Source organism: Aethalodelphis obliquidens, unplaced genomic scaffold (assembly GCF_003676395.1).
Source record: "Aethalodelphis obliquidens isolate GAN/ISIS:26980383/991018 unplaced genomic scaffold, ASM367639v1 scaffold44, whole genome shotgun sequence".
NCBI lineage: Eukaryota > Metazoa > Chordata > Mammalia > Artiodactyla > Delphinidae > Aethalodelphis > Aethalodelphis obliquidens.
Window position 1 is genome coordinate 1,890,458 of NW_020837988.1, and position 20,296 is coordinate 1,910,753.

Here is a 20,296-nt window from a genome sequence, read left to right on the forward strand (position 1 = left end):
TGAGCCTCTCTTTGCTTGTGCTCAGGAAAGGGCAAAGCTGGTGGAGACCTGAGTGTGTGACCAGCTTCACCAAGGGGCTGGGAGCCCCCATGGGGATTCCTCTCAAAGTCTCTCTCTCTCTCGTTTTCCTCCAGGCAAGTGGCATCTTGGACACCATGGCTCTTATCACCCCAACTTCCGTGGTAAGAATTCTTTGGAGGATTGGTTACCTGGGAAACAGAAAATAAAGGTCTCTGTGTAAAAGGACTCTATAAGTGTTTCAGCCATCCTGCCCCTGAGGGGCCTCTCTCCTGAGTCAGGACACCTTCGTTCACAGGCTCACCTGGGTGGGTTTGAGGTGCCAGGGTTGCCTCTGTTTGCACATCCCTCTTGCCCGGCACCTTTCCCGGCCCCCCTCTTTGGTGCCTGTCTACCCTTCGGGCTACCCCGTCGTGAGGCCATCAGTGTTCTCCTCGACCCAGTCCTTCACGTGTCCGGGAACACTTGGCCCCCGTGAGGCCCCGCGTGGTAAGAAGTAAAGATCGTTTGATGGGTTCACTGAAGCAGGGGCTCGGCGGGGAGTAGGGAATTCTGTGGGAAACTTCACACGGAAGCTTGTGCTGGAGAAGAGCTGGGATATGGGAGGGTCTCAGAAAAAAGTCAACACAGGGTTTTCAGGTCTCAGTTTGACCCTCACATCCTCCCTCCAATACCCCTCCACCCTCTCAAGTCCAATCCTGCCAGCCCTCTGCGTCCAGCTGAAATGGCAACTCTTCTGAGAAGCATTTTGAGATTCCTGTCCCAACCACATCCCACCCCCAGCATCCAGGGGTAACTTCATCCTCTGATCCCTCTTGTGGGCTTGCTGACAATCCATCTCTTAGAGCTGAATCTCTGCTTCTTATCCTCCCGCTCTTGAGGGCAGAGTATATTCTTTTACCCCCCAGAGTGTCATGCAGGTAGCAGATTTTCACCAGATATTTCCCAGCGGTGTCCATCATCGCACTGGGAACGGGAGGTGTTCAAGACATTCTCCCCACTTCCTTCCACGCAGGGTTAATGCTAATCACAAGAAGTTTTGCAAATCTAGTCTTGCAGCCAGGACCCAGCAAAGTGTTTTCTTTGCACACTACAAAGGGCTATTAATCAAATCCTCTTTTAATTACATACGCCATAACACTGCAGAATTAAATCATGGAAAATTAAATTTCTGTCCTGGGTGTAAGAATGCAGGCTCATAGCCTAACCCGTTCCTTCTCTTCCAGGGTTTGATTACTACTTTGGAATCCCGTACAGCCATGACATGGGCTGCACTGATACCCCCGGCTACAACCACCCCCCTTGCCCGGCATGTCCACGGGGCGGTAGACCGTCAAGGTAATCCTAGCCAAGGCATCGGCTCTGGGCTCCAGAGCCAGGTGAAGTCCTGGGGGTGTGGTCCATCAGAAGGAAATGAGCGAGGCCCACGGGGAACAGTTACAGTAGCAAAAAGGGATCAAGTGCCTGGGACTTCTCTGGCGGCGTGGTGGTTAAGAATCCGCCTGCCAGTGCAGGGGACACGGGTTCGAGCCCTGGTCCGGGAAGATCCCACATGCCGCGGAGCATCTAAGCCCATGGGCCACAACTACTGAAGCCCCTGTGCTCTAGGGCCCTCGTGCCGCATCTACGGAGCCCGCATGCCGCAACTACTGAAGCCTGCGCACCTAGAGCCCGTGCTCCACAACAAGAGAAACCACCGCAATGAGAAGCCCACGCACCACAGCAAAGACTAGCCCCCGCTCGCCGCAACTAGAGAAAGCCTGTGCGCAGCAACGAAGACCCAAATGCAGCCAAAAAAAAAAAAAAAAAAGATCGAGTACCTTTAGTGCAAAAAATTTAAGTGCATTATTTGCATGGAGTGCAAGAACACTTTTCACGAAGATGAGGTGAACAACATTTTTTTAGTTGGCATTTTCCAGGTTCCTTGGACTGTTTAGCTCAGCAGGGGAGAGGCTGGTGCGACCCAGGGTCTCACGCAGGTGGCCTCCCTCCTCTGCCTGCTGGCTTTGCTCCTGGACCACTCACCTGGCCCTGACACTGGACATAAGGAGGGAGCTAGACTGAGAAAAAGTCCACCAGGCTCCCTATAAGCCCTACCCCCGCCCTGAAATAAGCCAGCGTTTCGACATCGGAATGCCGTGCAGGCACTCAACAGGATGTTTTAAAAACGTATTCAGTGAAATGGGAAAATGCTCACAATAGAATAGTAAGTGAAAAAAGCAGGAAATAAATCATCAACACTGTGACCTGAACTACCTCTGTATTTATGCCTCTAATAGCCCTAAAGGAAATACGCCAAGATGGTAACCATGGTTCATTCACTCTGGTTGTGGCATTAAGGAGTTTGCAGTTTTTTCCTCTCTCGTATTTTCCAAATATTCTGTAATGAGCTTGCAGTACGTTTATTATCAGAAAAATGTAATAAACCATATTCAGGTAATAAAGCAGCCCAGACCAGGTGCTCTGCTGTTCGGACGGTGTACTGGGATTGTTCATAACGTTGCAGGTGTCTGGGCCGCCCGGGGAAAGCGTGTCTTGGGGCTTATTAATAATAGTTAGCATCATAATGGCCATTTGTTGAGAAATTGTTACATCCTAAGCGCTCTGCGTGCTTATCCGTGACCCACCGGACCTCTGAGTGAGGCAAGCGTTTCTCCTGACTGTCCTGAGAAGGAGGCTTACCTGGTGGCCCAGGTCACAGTGGAGTCATGAGAGGGAAGGATGGAGAGTCCCGTCTGGGTCTCTGAGTCTAGAGCCCAGGTCTCCTCTCTCCTGACTACTCAGAGGGTGGTCGCTGGGCCAGCAGCGCAGGCATCATCTGGACGCTTGCTAGAAATGCCGGTGTTCAGACCCCTCCCAGAGGTCTACCTTTTCACGAGATGCCCAGGAGATGCAAGAGCCTGTTGGCAGTGGGAGGAGTGACGTCACCACGTGAGAACCTGCCACTGCTCTCTCATCACCGCCGGGCGCCTGGGGCTCACACCTGTGGCACCCCTGCCGTCTCGTGCGATGACCACAGCCTGGTCCCTTTTCCGTCTGTGTTAAATAGAAGAGAAGTGTTGGCTGAAGGAGGAAAAGGGGGAGAAGGTTAGGGATGATGGAGCAGCCACAGGATCATCCAGAGCTGGAAGATTGGACACGAAGATGAGGTCAGCGTTGTGACACCCGGGACCGTGCTCTTTTTCTCTTTTTAAAACACTGTGGTCCTTGGTGATTACCCCAGTCTGACCTTGTCTCTTAAGCTTCCGGCACAAGTCTGTGTGCACATAGATGTGTGACGGGGGCTCTCCTTTCTTCCCAGATTCTTCCCTGCAGCAGGAGGACAGTTTCCCTACCCAAGACGCCCCCCGTGACCACCCTTTTCTCTCCATTGTCCTCAGCTCCTCTTCCAGTTCTCTGTATCCCCCAGGACAGAGGGCTTGAGTTTTGATTGCATTCCTAGTGTGCCGAGCAGTGTGAATGCTAACCGTTCCTTATCCCTGGAAGGGGCCCAGGCAGCCCCACACTTCCCACAAGGAAAGTCAAGCTCTGAGAGCTTAGGTAACTCACGCGAGATCACAGCCGGGGTCAGGATTCAGCTGCTCTGCTGGGTCATTCGTACGTCAGATTCATCTCCATCTGTAAGACCAAGGGCTGAGTTTGTTTTTTTCCAGGAGATACAATAGGTTTGACCCCCACTTTTTCCAATTGCTAAAATTTCCCCAAATTCTCCAAACACGGTTTGAAATTCCAAAGTTGTTCCTAGCCATCTGTCCTCTCGTCAGACGTCTTGTCACACAAAGTCCTGATTGTTGACTTGGGAAAATACCAAGCATTGTACCCCATGGACGGAAGTCATGACTTAAGGGGGCCGGTGGAAAAAACCAGGGCTACTGATTGTCTCTGGGACTCTGCTGTGTAATGTACTTTGTTTAACCTCAGTTTCTCTGCCAGCAAAATGGGTATAATCATACCCCTAGCTCAAAAAAGTCGTGAGCTTTGCAGAGTGGCCAGGCTTGTCCAAGGAGCCTACACGTCTATTCAAAGGGAATAGGAGAAGGTGTTATATTGGTTTTGCACTTGGAGGAAATGGCAGACTGGAAGAATCACTTGAGGCCAGGCTGTTAAGTGTTCTGTATTTATGGGCATCACCGCATCAAAGCGTTTTGTTTGACTCGGTGACTACTTAGGTCGTGGGAATGAACGCTCCACCGTCTGTGATTTCCACCCAGGAACCCTGAGAAGGACTGTCACTCGGACGTGGCCCTTCCTCTCTATGAGAACCTCAGCATCGTGGAGCAGCCCGTGAACTTGAGCGGCCTCGCACAGAAGTATGCCGAGAAGGCCACCCAGTTCATCCAGCGGGCAAGGTGAGCCCCTCCGTGTCCCCTGGCCCCAGCACGGCCCAGACCGCGGCAGAGCTCCATTGCCTGATAAAGATGCGCGCGTGCATGTCTCCTGGAAATAAAGCTAGAAAACTGTCTGTCCTGGGGTCTCCAGGCCTCGGTTACAAGTGCCTCGGGTACGTTCCCAGGGTCCCTGCTCAGACCACACTCTCCCGTCATTGTCAGGTGTCCTCTCCTGCTAGCGTATCACCTCCCTGAGGGCAGGGTCCATCCACTGTCTTCTGGGCATTCAAGGTGTTTGTCGAGTTCATTCGTTGACAGGCTATGTTTGTTTCCTATTGCTGCTGTTACAAACTGACCACCAACTTATTGGCTAAAACAATAGCAATTTATTCTCCTACAGATCTGGAGGCTGGACGTCTGAAATGCGTCTTGTGGGGCTAAACTCAAGGTTATCAGAAGGGCTGTCTCCTTCTCGAGGCTCCAGGGAGGATCGTTTCTTGCCTCCTGCAGCTTCTGGTGGCTGCCGGCGTTCCTTGGCTGTGGCCGCATCATATTCCTTTTTTTTTTTGGCGGCACCACTGGGCTTGCGGGATCTTAGTTCCCTGACCAGGGATGGAACCCGGACCCTGGGCGGTGGAAGCATGGAGTCCCCACCACTGGGCCGCCAGGGAACTCCTGGCCACATCGTTTGAATCTCCACTTCTGTGGTTCGCGTGCCTTGTCCTCTTCTGTAGTCACATCTCCCCCTGCCTCCTTCCTATAAGGACATTTGTGATTACGTTTAGGGTCTACTGGGAACGATCCAAGATAATCCCCCATCTCAAGATCCTCAACTTAATTGCATCTACAACGTCCGCTGTGGGGACACTCAGAGATTCCAGGGATTAGACCCTGAGTATCCTTGGGGGCCAGTGTTCAGTATAACACACAGGGGTCCAGCATCTACAGGGCCTAGGTAACCTGAAGCGGGAAGCAGGCTGACGGTGAGGCAGTAGGGAGTGGTGGGGCCTGCGGTGAATTTCGAGCACCTGTCCCATCTAAGGCCGCCTGCTGCTGCTTTGTGGGAACGGGGGCCTGGCTTGTCAGGCCTTTCCATTTCTCAAGAAAACCAGGCCACCTGGCCCTTGGCGGATCTCCTGATCTCTAACTGTTAGCAACCACTAACTGAAAATAACAAAAAGCAGAAACCCCAGAGCCATACCACAGTGGGTCTCTAGCAAGCTGTCTCTGTGTGAGAGCTGCTCGCTTCCAGCCTCTGTCAGATCAGAGATCAGCACAGAGAGTAGATTGTGCGAGACCACAGTCAGCTACTACTACTGACCTTGGGGTGCATGTACATAGGTGGCGGGGTGCAAGCCCAGACACACACATGTGCACACACACGGTCACCCCACCCACTGCCTCTCTCATGTGCACTGGTGCATCTTTCTCCTAAGACTGCAAACTCTCTCTCTCTCTCTCTCTCTTTTTTAGGCCGCGCCATGCGGCACGCGGGGATCTTAGTTCCCCAACCAGGGATTGAACCCGTGTGTTGGAAGCGTGGAGTCTTAACCACTGGACTGCCAGGGAAGTCCCAAGACTGCAAACTCTTCAAGGGCCGGGGAACAATTTCCAACAGGTCCTTTGGTATTTTCCACAGCCTTTGCCTAAGTGGGCAGGAAAACGTGTGCTGCACACCCGTCTACTTGCCCAGAATTAAGAATAGACTCCACCTTGGGATAACTGATCTCATGATTTCCTTGAATGTGCAAGAATTCCCCCAGCCCCTCGCTCCACCATGCTGGACTTTTCTAGACAGAAGGGCAGCTGGGAGGGTGGAGGTATAGCCATGGTGAGGAAGGTCTACCCCTGCTTTTGCAATGAAAGCACAGTGTTCTCAGGGGACGGTAGCGGGTGGCAGCCGGCTGGGGACTGATTAACTCTGAAGAGGACATGGTGCTGTTCATCTACCACTTGATTAACCAGTTGAAAGACTAACAGATCAGTGAACAAACTCTTTATCATAGGAAAGAGGGGAAGAGTTTGCTAATTTATTAATTAGTTATTAAGTGAAAAGTCACATGAATCCTGTTGGCTTTTTGCTTGACAGAAAAGAATCCTCAGGCATGCTGATTTCTTTAGGATTGGACTTGCCAATTCATCCATGATTTTTGACGTGTCAGCAGAAAAGCCCCCAGATCTGTGCTGTTTTCTCCTCCATGACCCCTTACGCCACCTTGACTTGTTTGTCAAAACTACCGGGGGTCCCTGGAGTGTGGTTTCCTGCCCCTGCTCGGCAAGGGGGTCTTCTTTGAACGTTTTTCCTTGGGGCTTCATTTGATTTTAGACCCCTAACCTAGCAGTGATGCTGAAGGCTAATTCTTAAAAAAAAAAAATTTTTTAATTGAAGTATAGTTGATTTACAATGTTGTGTTAATTTCTGCTGTACAGCACAGGGATTCAGTTATACACATATATACATTCTTTTTCATGTGCTTTTCCATTATGGCTTATCCCAGGATATTGAATATAGTTCCCTGTGCTCTACAGTAGGACCTTGCTGTTTCTCCATCCTGTATATACTAGTTTGCATCTGCTAATCCCAAACTCCCACTCCATCCCACCCCCACCTCCCCTCCCCCTTGGCAACCACAAGTCTGTTCTCTATGTCTGTGAGTCTGTTTCTGTTTCATAGACAGGTTCACTTGTGCCATATTTTAGATTCCATATACAAGTGGTATCATGTGTTATTTGTCTTTCCCCTGAAAGCTAATTCCTGATTCGAGTTTTTTAGACAGCAGGCAAAGCTCCGAATTGGCAAAAAAAAAAAAGAAAAAGAAAGGAGGTAGCGGATGGCCTGGGCGTCTGGGCTTCTAGGTCATGCAGCTGGCTGGTCCTCTGCTTCCCACAGGGTCTAGGATGGCGCATTTAACCTGAGTTGGGAATACAGGGCTTGATGGGCTGAGCATATTGGGGTAGGTGTGAGGTGTAGTTGAGGATGTTTGAAATCAGAGTGTATGGTCCATATTCCATGGAATTGCGCACTTAGAACTAGGTCCTAGAGAGGCACAGAGGACAAAGAAGCCCCAGCCCTCCTGGGCTGGAGCCTGGGACCCACATCAAGGGCTTGATTCCTTCTTCTCCTTGACTCAACCCCTCCGCCTGCATCGTTCTCCCCCTGCTGGTCTAAGCCTCCTTCCCCTTCTCACCTCCGTCCTCACCCGTCTCCCACCTAAAGCGCACCACCTGCCACCCACATCAGGGCTCCGGGTTCAGCCTGAAGATCATTCTGTCCTCCTGACACCTCCTCTCTTCTTTCTCCTGTTTGGGTGTTCCGATGAATGACGGGTGAGGACGTGAGTGATTGCACGCACCGCTGGGCAGTGGGACGGCCGTCCTCCTCCTGCAGCCTCTCCCTCTGCTGTTCTGTCCGCCTTGAAGGGCGACCATGCACTGTCCCCCTGGAGCCCCCCCGTCCTTCGGGCCACACTGTCTCAGAGATGTCTCCCCTCTCCCCCTCCCCCCCGCCCAGCTTGGGTCCCCTGTTATGCTCTTCCACAGCACCCTGTATTTCTCCTCCATCATTCCTACTACTATACATTTGTAATAATGATCTGATTCATTTCTTTTTTCTTTTTTTGCGGTACGCGGGCCTCCCACTGTTGTGGCCTCTCCCGTTGCGGAGCACAGGCTCCGGACACGCAGGCTCAGCGGCCATGGCTCACAGGCCCAGCCGCTCCGTGGCATGTGTGATCTTCCCGGACCGGGGCACGAACCCGCGTCCCCTGCATCGGCAGGCGGACTCCCAACCACTGCGCCACCAGGGAAGCCCTGATTCATTTCTTAGTTGCATCTTTCCCTCTGCTGTTTCCAGTTGGATGTGAAGCTCCAAGAAGGTGGAAATCCTGCTTCTGTGTTTGTAGCTGTCTCCGCAGTGCCTGGGGCTTGGTTAGCGCTTAATAAGTATTCATTGAATGAGTGAATAAAGAGTGAGTTGCTTGATCTGGCCCCAAACGTGTGCCAGTGTTGTGCTGGGAATACACACGTGGATTAGATCTGTTTCGGCGTTCGAGCGTCTCCCAGGCCAGTGGGGAAACAGATGATGTTCAAAAGCCGGCTTTCGCATAGGCTGCGTTGTCAACACTGATCAGCTCTCTAAGGGAGGGGAAGAAGGGGCCAGGGAGGAGGAAGCCACCTGTGAGCTGGGAGCAGAGAGGGATCTTGATGGCTTTGGAGTGGGATCTCAATGGATTAATGGATTAAGTGTTTGCAGGCAAGATACCAGGCAGGATGCTGCCAGGAGAGGAGTGAACAGGCGCAGGAGGACGTGAGGTGGCCCCGGCGTGGGAAGGACGGCAAGGCTGGGAAGGCCGCGGATACCGGGCTAGGGCTTTGCACTGCCCGCAGGCTCATGGAGCCCCGGTGGGCTTCTGAACTGAGAACTGTCAGGTCCAGTCTGGATTCCAGAAGGTTCTCTGGAACGCTGAGGCCCAGAGGGTGACGGTGAGATTTGGGACGGGGCGGGGGCGAGTGGCTATTGCAGCGATGCCTCCTGGACCGGTCAGCCCTGGGGGCTGCTGCAGGGGCAGCCGAGGGAGCCCGGCTCGAGGGCAGCCCTGCCGCCACCTTCAGGCCTGGCTCTCCTGTCAGGAGCCCACTGGGGACATTTCCTGAGAGATGGGCATCCCTCACTTGCCATTTTCTATTTCAGATCAGGAGATTTTCTCCAGACTTGGCTTCCCCAGGTCTCAATCTTTGTGCATCTCCACACCACGCCCCACCCTCCCTCTGCTGGAATGTCCCCTCCAGCGTCTTAATTCCTCTGATATCTTAACCCCTTTTGTTAAATCTGAACATGTTCTTCTAGCCTCCTTCTGTGCTGGTGAATAAACACACACACACACACACACACACACACACACACAGGCATGTATCTATATTTAAATAAAAATGAAATCATACTGCCTTATAACTGGCCTTTTTTTTTTTTTTTTTTTTTGGGTTCGCGGGCCTCTCACTGTTGTGGCCTCTCCCGTCGAGGAGCACAGGCTCCGGATGCGCAGGCTCAGCGGCCATGGCTCATGGGCCCAGCCGCTCTGCAGCATGTGGGATCTTCCCGGACCGGGGCACGAACCCGCGTCCCCTGCATCGGCAGGCGGACTCCCAACCACTGCGCCACCAGGGAAGCCTTTTTTTTTAAAGCACCAAGTCTCCTCCACTTTTTTTTTTTTTTCTGGCTGGGCCGCATGGCTTGTGGGATCTCAGTTCCCCAACCAGGGATTGAACCCGGGCCACGAAAGTGAAAGCCCAGAACCCTAACCACCAGGCCACCAGAGAACTGCCCATCCTCCACTCTGTATTTGCCATTCAGCACAGGAGTGGTTCAGGGGATAGATGCCCCCAGGGAGCTAGTTTGTGCGGTTCCTACAACACGCCGTCTTTACGAGTTCTAGCGTGGTGTCAGGATGCAGGGAGAGAGGTGCTCCCTGGGTACCGTGGGTGCTTACTACTGCAGGCTCGTATTAGTCATACTTATTAAGAAAAGAGTACCACTTATGAAAACCTTACTATGGCATTAAATACTCACAGCTGTATCAGGGAGGCATAGCTGTCCCCATTGTGGAGACGACAGACGTTAAGTGAATTGCCCAGGGTCACACGACCATGAAATAAAATCCCAGGGATTCGGATGTGGGTCTCCAATGCCCGTCTTCCCTCATCTTCACAGCCCAGGGTGCCAACAGGATTTTGATAATGGGTGGGAGTTTGCAGGATAATGATGGGGGTGGGAAGAGGGTGGGTGATGGGACCACGCCCCCAGCCCATAGGTAGCTATTAGCTGATAAATGTTTAACAACCAGCAGTCAGAGAAAAAGCTCTGATTTGCCCATTTCTGTGGCGTAAATACTCTCACTGTGGCTGAATTCAAGATACCAGTGAGATGTCGCTGACCATAGGGCTGGAGAGATGTGCCGTGTAGCACCTCATCATGTGGTGTTCCCACCGCACAGATTCAGCGGCCGCAAAATAAACTCCAGGGCACAGATAATGGTAAAATGTGGTAGAATAACTAGGATGTGATAAATCGTGCAAGTTTATTACCTTTGTTTTTTTTTTTTCAGTTGATTTACAATGTTGTGTTAGTTTCTGTTGTACAGTAAAGTGAATCAGTTATACACATACATATACCCACTCTTTTTTAGATTCTTTTCCCATATAGATTCTTTTACAGAGTATTGGGCAGAGTTCCCTGTGCTGTACAGTAGGTCCTTATTAGTTATCTATTTTATATATAGTAGTGTGTATGTGTCAACCCTGGTCTCCCAATTTATCCCCCCCACCTTTGTTTTTAATATCATTTATTTAATGGTAAGTTGATTTCATTTAATTTTTAATGGCAGCCATGTTTAACACCTGGCTTGCAAAATTCCCGAAATCTGAGCCAGCTCCACCCGGCATGCTGCTGCCACGTGGTATCCACCTGCAGATTATGACAAGGCGTCCCCGCTGAGTGTGTGCTGACCGGTGCCAGAGCGCCCAGCTCGGCCGGTGGATTGTGGGCTGGCATTACACTCCCATCCGCTCTCTCAGCAGGATGTCCGCATGCCGGAATTGTGCACAACCTACACAACTGTACCTGATCATCTTTGTGAGATCAGGCAACAGACGCCCTACATCAGCACCATGCAATAGCGCTCTCTGCAAGGAAGAACATGTTCTCTCTGTGCTGTCCAGGATGGTAGCCACTGGCCTGAGCATTGGAAATGTGGCTCAGGCAACTGAGACACCTGATGGACGGATAGAGAAAGAGATAGACATAGAGAGATAGATAGATAGATAGACAGATAATAGATAGATAATAGATAGGTGATAGATAGATGTAAACTGTACATAGCATAAATTTTTCCTTTTCAGTATATATATGTATAACTGAATCATTTTTCTGTACACCTGAAACTAACACAGCTTTGTAAATCAACTCTACTTCAATTAAAAAAAAAATTTTTTTAACATCTTTATTGGAGTACAATTGCTTTACAACGGTGTGTTAGTTTCTGCTGTATAACAAAGTGAATCAGTTATGCATATACCTATGTCCCCATATCTCTTCCCTCTTGCGTCTCCCTCCCTCCCACCCTCCCTATTTTTTTAATTTACCTTTGCAAGTGTACAGTTCTGTGGTTTTAAGTACATTCATACTGTTCTGCAACCATCCCCACTATCCATCTCTAGAACTTTTTCATCTTCCCAAATGGAAGCTCTGTACCTGTTAAACACCAGCTCCCCATTTTCCCTTCCCTGCAGCCCCTGGCCTCCACAGCGCTACTTTCTGTCTGTACGAAGCAGACACTCCAAGTACGTCCTGTAAGGGGAATCGCACCATATTTGTCCTTTGGTGACTGGCTTATTTCACTGAGCACCGTGTCTTCAAGCCTCATCCATGGTATAGCATGTGAGACGCTGAACTCTTAGCTTTATTTCATGTTCGTGAATTGAAATCAGAATAGCCACTCATGACTTGTGGACATGGACGATACAGCTTGTGAAATGTTGCAGAGAAGTTGTGGGCTAGAATGGGGAAGGAGAGGCCCCCGTCTGGGACGTGCATCTTCTGTCCTTCAAAGAGAACCGAGTGCAGTACAGTCCCACCCAATCAGGGGACTTTGGGAGTTGGGGTGCGGGGGCGTCTCTAGGGCGAGGTTTGGTGCAGAGCTGAGGCTGGGGGACTCAGAGAGCTTGATGTGAGGTGGTGTGAATCGGGGGCAGCCAAGAGCACTCAGGCCAGTTTGAAAGTCGAGTGTCCAGGTGGCCTGGTGTGAAAGAGCTGCGCTTCCGTCGCCAGCCTACGGACTCGCCTGAAGTTCCCCCCTTGCCCTCCCTGTGTCCTCTGAAAGACCCCCCACAGGGGTGGGCTGTGGGAAGGGGCTCCCCGAGGGTCCCTGCCGCTGCCCTTGACCCTGCCCCTGGCCTGGGAACGCAGGTGGGGGGCAGGCAGGAAGCAGAGGCCTCCCAGGGGAACCTGCAGGATCAGAGTAGGGGCAGCCGGGAGCCTGGCCTCCACCAGGACCTTGATCGAGATGTTCCCAGCTATGGCCTTGGAATTTCCCGTGGTCCGTTTCAGTCATCCGTTCATCTCCTAGAAAGAGCCAAGGCTGGGAATGGAAACGATGGCCTGGATGCTTCGAGAGAGCAGCTGGAACTTAAAAATACGTTTGCGCTGGACGTTAGCATGAAGCTGCCAAGAGCCAGGGCTCTGCTCTCAGCCAGACCTTAGTTTAAACCCAGACTTGGTCGCTTCCTAACCCTGGGTAAGTCTCTCAGTTTCCCTGAGCCTCTGATGCTTCATCCGGAAAAGGGAACTTGGGGGGTTTTATGAGGCAGAATTCAGGCAACGTGAGTCATGTTCAATGAGCTCCCGGTAAACGTTAAAAGGGCAGAAGCGAGTATTACAGTTACTCTCAGTCTTTAACTAGCTTTACCCCCCATTGCCTCTGCAGGCTGTAGACGGATGTGTACCTCCTGAGCACACTGGGTGGAAGGGCTTCTGGGCTCTTCTCTGAGGCCACGGGACCCTTCTGGAGAGTCACCTCCGGCTCTCTCGTTTCAGTGCCAGCGGAAGACCCTTCCTGCTCTACGTGGGCCTGGCCCACATGCACGTGCCCCTGTCCAGGACCCTGCTGTCAGCAGAACCCGGGGGTCGAAGGCCGTACAGCGCGGCTCTCCGGGAGATGGACAGCCTCGTGGGCCAGATCAAGGACAAAGTTGACCTCACAGCTAAAAACAACACATTCCTTTGGTTTACAGGTGAAGTAGTAAAACCCAGCCAACCTCGCTGGGATCTAATGGATAACCCCGCACACGCCCCACACAAGAGCAGAGTCTGGGCGAGTGGCCCTCTTCAGCTGGGCAGGGGGCTCGCCTTGAACTGGGGGCCCTGCTCGCGTCCGTCGGCCTGCGTGCCGAGCACCTGTCCATTGGGGCCTCCAGGGCTGTGCCCCTGGAAAGCCTTCGCACAGAGAGAGCGGGTACCCTGCCGGCCCCTTGGGTGTTGATCAGGGCCATCTGGGTGTTGCTGTTAATTGTTAATGAGTGACTTTGACATTGTGGACCTCTGTAATCCTCGGGCAATTCCAAGAGTGCTTCTTTACCGTCTTCCCCCATCCCAAAGGTTGCCAGCGGTCAGCAGGTCACATCTTCTGGCTGAGTGGTGCTGGACCAGTGAGCTGTTTAAAGGGCCCACACAGGCATCACTGGTCTCGGGTCCCTGTCTGGAGCGAGAGTGGTGGACACTTGGGTTTGAGTCTCTACTCTTGGGAAAGTTAATTTATTTTTTATAAATTTATTTATTTTTGGCTGCGTTGGGTCTTCGTTGCTACCCGCAGACTTTCTCTAGTTGCGGCGAGCGGGGGCTACTCTTCGTTGCATGGGCTTCTCATCGCGGTGGCTTCTTTTGTTGCGGAGCACGGGCTCTAGGCACGCGGGCTTCAGTAGTTGTGGCTCGCAGGCTTTAGAGTGCAGGCTCAGGAGTTGTGGCGCACGGGCTTAGTTGCTCCGCGGCATGTGGGATCTTCCCAGATCAAGGCTCGAACCCGTGTCCCCTGCACTGGCAGGCGGATTCTTAACCACTGCGCCACCTGGGAGTGCCGGGAAGGTTACTTTAACCTCTGTAAGCCTCTCCTTCCTCATCGGCAGAATCAAGCTGACAGTGAAATCTATTCCACAGCACATTGGGGGATCAGGAGATAACGTATGTGTGCATCAGAGGGGCTCAAGAAAGAGTTGCTGGGCACTTCCCTGCTGGTGCAGAGGTTAGGTCTCCGTGCTTCCACTGCATGGGGCACGGGTTCTATGCCTGGTTGGGGAACTAAGATTCCACATGCCGTGCGGCCAAAAGAAACCCACAAAAAACAAAAGGAAAGAAAAGAAAAAGTTGCTGGGCTGAAGATAGTGGCAATAGAATTGCTGAGCCCAGATCCAAAGGCAGAAGCCTCAGCGTGGGGCGCGCTCGGGGCAGGACAGCCCACCTCTCCGGAAAGCCCATCGGAGCATCCTCCAGTAACTGCTGCCTGTTGCTTGTTTTGGTTTCTAGGAGACAATGGCCCGTGGGCTCAGAAGTGTGAGCTGGCAGGGAGCATGGGGCCCTTCACTGGATCATGGCAGACTCGTCAAGGTAGAGGCTCACAGCTGGGGTTGGGGCATCTCCCCGCAGGTGCTGAGTCTGGGCTGGGGCATGAGATCCGGCCTCTGGGAGGACCAGTTTATAGCTGGGTCTTGGGACATCATTGTGAAATAGGGACAGATTACTCACAGCCACTAGCTCCCAGAAGAGAAACAATTTGGAGCGGAGAAAGTGCGTGTTCACCCCGGGGGTTCCCTTTCCTTCCCTCCCAGGGCATCGGCCCGCTGACAGGCAGCCCAGCAAGTATGCTTTGCCTCTACCCTCACCCTCATGTCCTCAATCTTCCTCCTTGCTTTCTTTTCTTTCCTTTTTGAAAAGTCATCCCTCCACCCATCCAAACACTAATTCATTTCATTCATTCAAGAAATATTTTGTGCACAGCTATGCAAGGTTTCTATATGCATTATCTCTAAACCTTAGTGAAAGGCAGGTAGTCATCACTCCACTTACAGCTGAAGAATGAGAGAGGCTAAGGAACTTGCCTAGAGTCACACAGTTTGGGAGGACGGGGCCAGGCTTGCTACCAAGTTAAAGCTGGTGATCTTCCCACTACACCGTACTGCCTGTCTTTATGTAAACACCCTTCAGCCCTCAGCTCAGCGCCCATCTGCTGGGAAGGTTTCCCCAAAAGGACCTCACTCTCTGAAAGAGCAGTCCTGCTGGGGACAATTCGGCAGTGTGGACCAAAGTCTTGAAAAATGTGCATGCTGGGCGATGCATTAATTCCTCTTTTAAAGAATTTGTCTTCAAGAAATAATAAGCCAAGTGCACAACGTTGTGTGTAAAAGAATGCTCGTTGCAGTAGGTTTTTCTTGAGAAAAATAGTTAGACGTAACCCAAGTGTACAGCAAGAGAGGAGTGCTCAAAGAAATTATGATACATGCATTTAAAGAAACACTAAGGAACCACTGAAAATGGTGCATATGACTGACCTGGAAACAGTTACATTAAATACTTTTCAGTGAGTAAAGCAGGTCACAAAGCCATATGTAAAGTACGATTTTATTGTATAAAACTAAGTGCATGTATTCTCGGAAAAATCTTGAGAGAGGCAACGAAAGGTATTGATAACAAAAGATTAGCAGTGATTACCTCTGGGTAGGGGAGGAAGGGTTTAAGTGTAGTTATTCCCACTTTTTTTTTTTTTTTTACCAATTAAAAAATTTTTTTAATTAATTTTTTAAATGAAAAAATTAAAATAAAAATTTCAGAAGGTGCTTGTATCTGAGGGGTGCAGAGGTGGACTTGGCAAGATTACGCCCTGGGGCTGGGTTTGCCCTGCTGTCTGGCTGGCTTCTGACCCGCGGCCCCAGCTGTGTCCACGTCGGAGGACACGAGTTCCCTTTCGGATGAGACTGGCAGAATGGTCGTAGTTACCCAGAAGGTAGAATTGTCGTGTGTCCCACGGCTAGCTGTGAGAAGGAAGTGCTTTACCCTGGCGTCCCTTGGATCAGATCCCTTGAGAACTTTACAGGTGAGTGGCTGCTGAGCTGTGACCGCATCTCGTGTGTGGACATATGTGGTGGAAGTCAGGGAAACTGGGTGCTGCCCAGTGACCAGACCACTTCATCCCTCTGGGTGGTGGCGTTCCTCTGTGCATGGATCTCTTTGGCCCATCCAGTTCGTTCAAGAGCACTGGTTCCTGGAGAGCTGGACCAGGAAAAGATGCTAGGACCCAAAGTGGTGGAAATGTGTCCGGTGGCTGCAGCCACGGTCTACAGAAATATGGTGCCAACGGGGAGTGGTTCTTCTGCATTCGCTGATGATAATTCCTCCTCTCTGCACCTGGGGTACCCTCGGGCCAGGCTGCCGTCTTCAATGCTCAGGTAGAAGAGCCTGGAATCATTTTTACTCTCAAGAGTAAAGGCCCTAAAGGCACAGAGACCAAGGTTGAGGGGATAAAAATCTGTCCGTAAGTGGCCCCTCTGTGGGGATCTTTCTGTTTCCTAAGAAGACGACCTCTGATCTCCTATCTGAGGACCTGCCTTATCTTTTCTCTTCTCCCCCTTAGGAGGCAGTTTTAAAATAGTGAACCAGTTTACGGGTGTGGACTGTAGCCCATTCTTTGAGGGAAGAACTTTATGAGAAACACATGTATCAGCAGGGCGTATCCTCCTTTCCTTCTATTTCCTTCTACTTGTTGAGCACCTACTATGTGCCAGGAACTGTGCTCAGTGCCGGGGACACAAAGATCATCAAAGCCCCGGCTTTAAAGAATGACGGCCTAGAGCAGTGTTTCTCAGACTTTAACGTGTAGATGGTCCCCTGGGGATCCTGCACCCGGTCGGTCTGGGTTGGTGATGGAGATGTTGCATTTCTAACCAGCTCCCAGGTGATGCTGATGCAGCAGGTCCAGGGACCACAGTGAGAGCCAGCAATTTGGGATATCCACATCTAGCGCCCTTCGAGTCTAGAACTGTCAGATCTAGACCAGTGGGTAATCAGGTGAGGTCCCAGGACCAGCAGCATCAGTACCACCTGAGAACTTGGTAGCAATGCAGATTCTAGGTCCTCACCCCAGACCTACTGAATCCGAAGCAAAGTTGGGGAAGGTGTGGACAAAAAGGAGTGCAAGTTGATGCAGCCACTGGGGGAAACAGTACGCACGGTCCTCCAAAAATTAAAAGTAGTGCTACCAGGCAATCCAGCAATCCCGCTGTTTATCTGAAGAAAATGAAAATACGAATTCCGGAAGATATACGCACCCCATGTTCATTGCAGCATTATTCACAATTGCCTAAATGTGGAAGTGACCTAAGTGTCCATCTATAGATGAATGGATAAAGAACACGTGGTACGTGTATATATAGACATTTCCATTGAGTCAAAGATGATAAATAAAGGGGAGCGAGTGACAGCAATCTCCCCGCATTCAAACAGTGCCAGGGAGGCCTCCGCGAGCTCTACTCCAACTATCTTGTTGGCCAAAGAGGGATCTGAGGCTGAGCGGGGCAGAGGGCTTCCCTGGGGCCAGCCACCGACTGGGGGGCCACACGCTCTGACCACCCCCCGGCTCGTTCCTCAACCCACGTTTTCACTGTCCTCATGCCCTGTTATACCCGACTGACTGCCCAGCTGTCTGCAACGTCCTGTCTTACTTCTCTGCCCGCTCCATGGTTGTCAGGGAGAACCTCGTTAGCCCCTGTGACAGTCTGAGTCTTTCTAAACCTATGGGAGGCAGAGTGGAGAGATGGAGAGAGGGCTTTGGAGGCGTGATTCTCGACTCAGCTCAGGACCTGGTGCCCGGCGGCCCCTTCCAACCCTGCGTCCTCCTCAGTAAGGGCAGTGGAGACCCGCCTCGCGGGACGGTGCAGGGCCAACTGGGACGCTGGCCGGGAGGTGCCTGGCCTTTCCTACCCCCGTACAACTCCATCTCTTCACTCCCAGCCGAAACAAACTCGGGGTGAGGGGAGGGTTCTACCAAGAGAATAATTGGAAGAAATGACCTGAGAAGGATTTTCCTGCTGAAGCACACAGGCACCTTGAGCAACATGAGGGTCACTTCCCAGGAGTTCTGGGCCTGTGGTTTGGAAAACTGCTCTGAGGCTGGACTTCCTTCATGTCGAGGCAACACCCTCTGTGGGGGGCAGGGCCTTGCACAAACGTTGGTCTGGATGTGGTATCTGTGGGACACAGCACCTGAATCCGTGGTGGGACTGGACCTGGTTACCTTGTTCCTTTCCCAGGAGATCCTGGAGACGCACTTTGCGGGGAGTAAACACTTCCCCTTCCTCAGTCTCCAAACTGGCTTCCCGTCAACCTCTCCTCACTGCCCAGGCCACTGCGGGGGGCTCTGGGAAGCCGGGCAGAGCCCTGGGTGGAAGGGCCATGGCCAGGGGACCCGGGTCACGGGGGAGGGGCTGGGGGGGTCCCTCTGGACCGCCTGCTCTTCTTCGAGCAGGTTCCTTGTCAGCGGGAGGCCTGTGTATCCTGCTGTAAACGAGGCCAGTCTCGGGAGCTGGTGAAAGAGAGAAGACAGTCAGTGTTTTCGCAATGGAGCAGGACAAACAGTGCCCAGAGCCCTGCTGCTTTCTCCCCGCAGCTGGCCCAGCGCATCAGGCCACACGCTGCCTCCCCTGTTCCCAGGGCCCCCGGGCCGCCCCCCACCCCCTCTCCTGGCTGAGCCGCTCTGCTCAGCTGATGTGATGAGGCAGCGTCTCCTGCAGTCATCCCTTCATCCCGTGCTGGAGTGAGGGTGCTCCACCGGGCTTGGCCTGCGTCCTGTAGGGGTGAGGAGAGACCGAACCGGGGGCCAGGGGGCACAGCAGGGCCGCTGCCGACCCGGAGCCCGCGGCCCCCCTGGTTCCCAGCCGCCGGCCTCCCTTCCCTGCTCCAGACCTATTTCCTCTCCGGGACAGAACCAACACCTTGTTTGTGCCCTAACTGACGGCTCCTCTGTCTGGAAAATCTTTTCTTGTTTTATTTGAAGAGCAGAACTGTTCCTTCCTCCCCCCCTGGTGATGAGGAAACATGCTGTTGAATTTGGCATCCTTGGCTTCTAGGAGACCTTGGTTGTAACTTGATGCTATCAGGCGGTTACATAACCTTTCCCACTGGGAAGCGTGCTCTACATCCTGGGCCTTCTGTCCATTGGGGGCAGGGGGTGGGACGGAGAGGGGTCGGGGTTGGGGGGGGACTGGGGGAGGGAGGGAGGGGCAAGGGAGGGGCTCTTGGCCCCGGCTGGGGTCAGGGCCAGCTACTGGAGACCCAGTGGAAGTCAAATGATGTCCCCTGCCGGGCTTGGAAGTCCCCATGCCCACACTCATGGCCGCCCCAGGGCAGCCAGGGTCCTTCGCCCCAACAGAGGCCTGGCTGCCCTGTGTTTCTAGAACACTAGTGTGTGCGCTCCGGGCAGCCTTGGGAGAGGCATGTATATATATTTAGAAATGAAGCCTGCTTCTTTAGAAGGTTATAGGACGTGTGCTCCTCAGAACACGCGTGTCCCATCTGAGTCACAAACATAAATGCCTTGAGGGGCCAGGCAGGTAGTATAAACGAACAACTGTCTGTTTGTGTCCACTGTGGCCAGCATTAGGGACTCGGGAAATCAGATCGAGGGCTCTGACTAACGACATTCAGATTTAGTTTAAAGAGAAATACGATTTGTGCCAAACCAAACTGTCAGGGGCTGAGTTCAGTGTGTGCTTTGCCAGGTTGCAGCCTGCTGTCTTCTATCTGTAGGTGACTCTGTTTTGTCTCTGCTTTGCTAGGGGTTTCTTTGGATGGCTGTTAGTGGGCGCTTCCATGGCAGGCACTGCGCCGGAGGACCCGGCTTGGAACTTTATGTACGTTACCTTGCGTAACTTTTCCACCATCCCGTGAGATCAGGACAGTCATTTCCCCCTTCATGGCTGAGGAGACGGACGTGCAGTGACGTTGAGAATTGGGAAGGCGTCCTCCCATTTACCTTACTAACACTTCTCAACTTCTGGTCCTCAGAGCCTGGTGTCAGGATGACTTGGAGTCAGACCCCACCCCAGACTTCCTAAATCAGCATCTCTGGGTGTCCTTCTGGCGGCTCCGTGTACTGAGAAGTTTGCCAGCCTCTGTATTAGCCACACTGCCTTTCTGACTCAGGCAGGCATCACGTTTGGCTGTTGCAAGCGTAGGTCGTGGTGAGCCTTCCTCGGCTGCCCTTTTCTCCCTGCATCGTGCAGTGGCATTTTCTTCCGTAGCCAGGGGAGAACGAGCAAAAGAATTTCCATGAATCATCGTTCTGTTTATATTTTGGTTGCTGAGGCTAAATATTTATTGCTTTAAGTAAGAGGTTCTGCCTTAATTAGAGTCATAA

General features: G+C 52.2%; 1 protein-coding gene across 19 annotated transcripts in view; it reads left to right on the forward strand.

The window, feature by feature from the left end:
* The window catches only part of ARSG (arylsulfatase G), a 115,509-nt gene that overhangs the window by 71,441 nt on the left and 23,772 nt on the right, over positions 1–20,296 (forward strand). For 18 of the 19 annotated variants that reach the window (XR_003427502.1, XM_027080491.1, XM_027080490.1 and 15 more), the window contains 5 exons: positions 135–182; positions 1,245–1,356; positions 4,230–4,367; positions 12,934–13,130; positions 14,416–14,496. Coding sequence is in view for 18 of the 19 variants with exons in the window: in XM_027080491.1 (XP_026936292.1) it covers positions 135–182; positions 1,245–1,356; positions 4,230–4,367; positions 12,934–13,130; positions 14,416–14,496 (576 nt within the window). In the remaining variant the exon portion in view is untranslated. The remainder of the gene's footprint in view (positions 1–134; positions 183–1,244; positions 1,357–4,229; positions 4,368–12,933; positions 13,131–14,415; positions 14,497–20,296) is intronic. The other variant, XM_027080493.1, reaches the window with a different exon arrangement.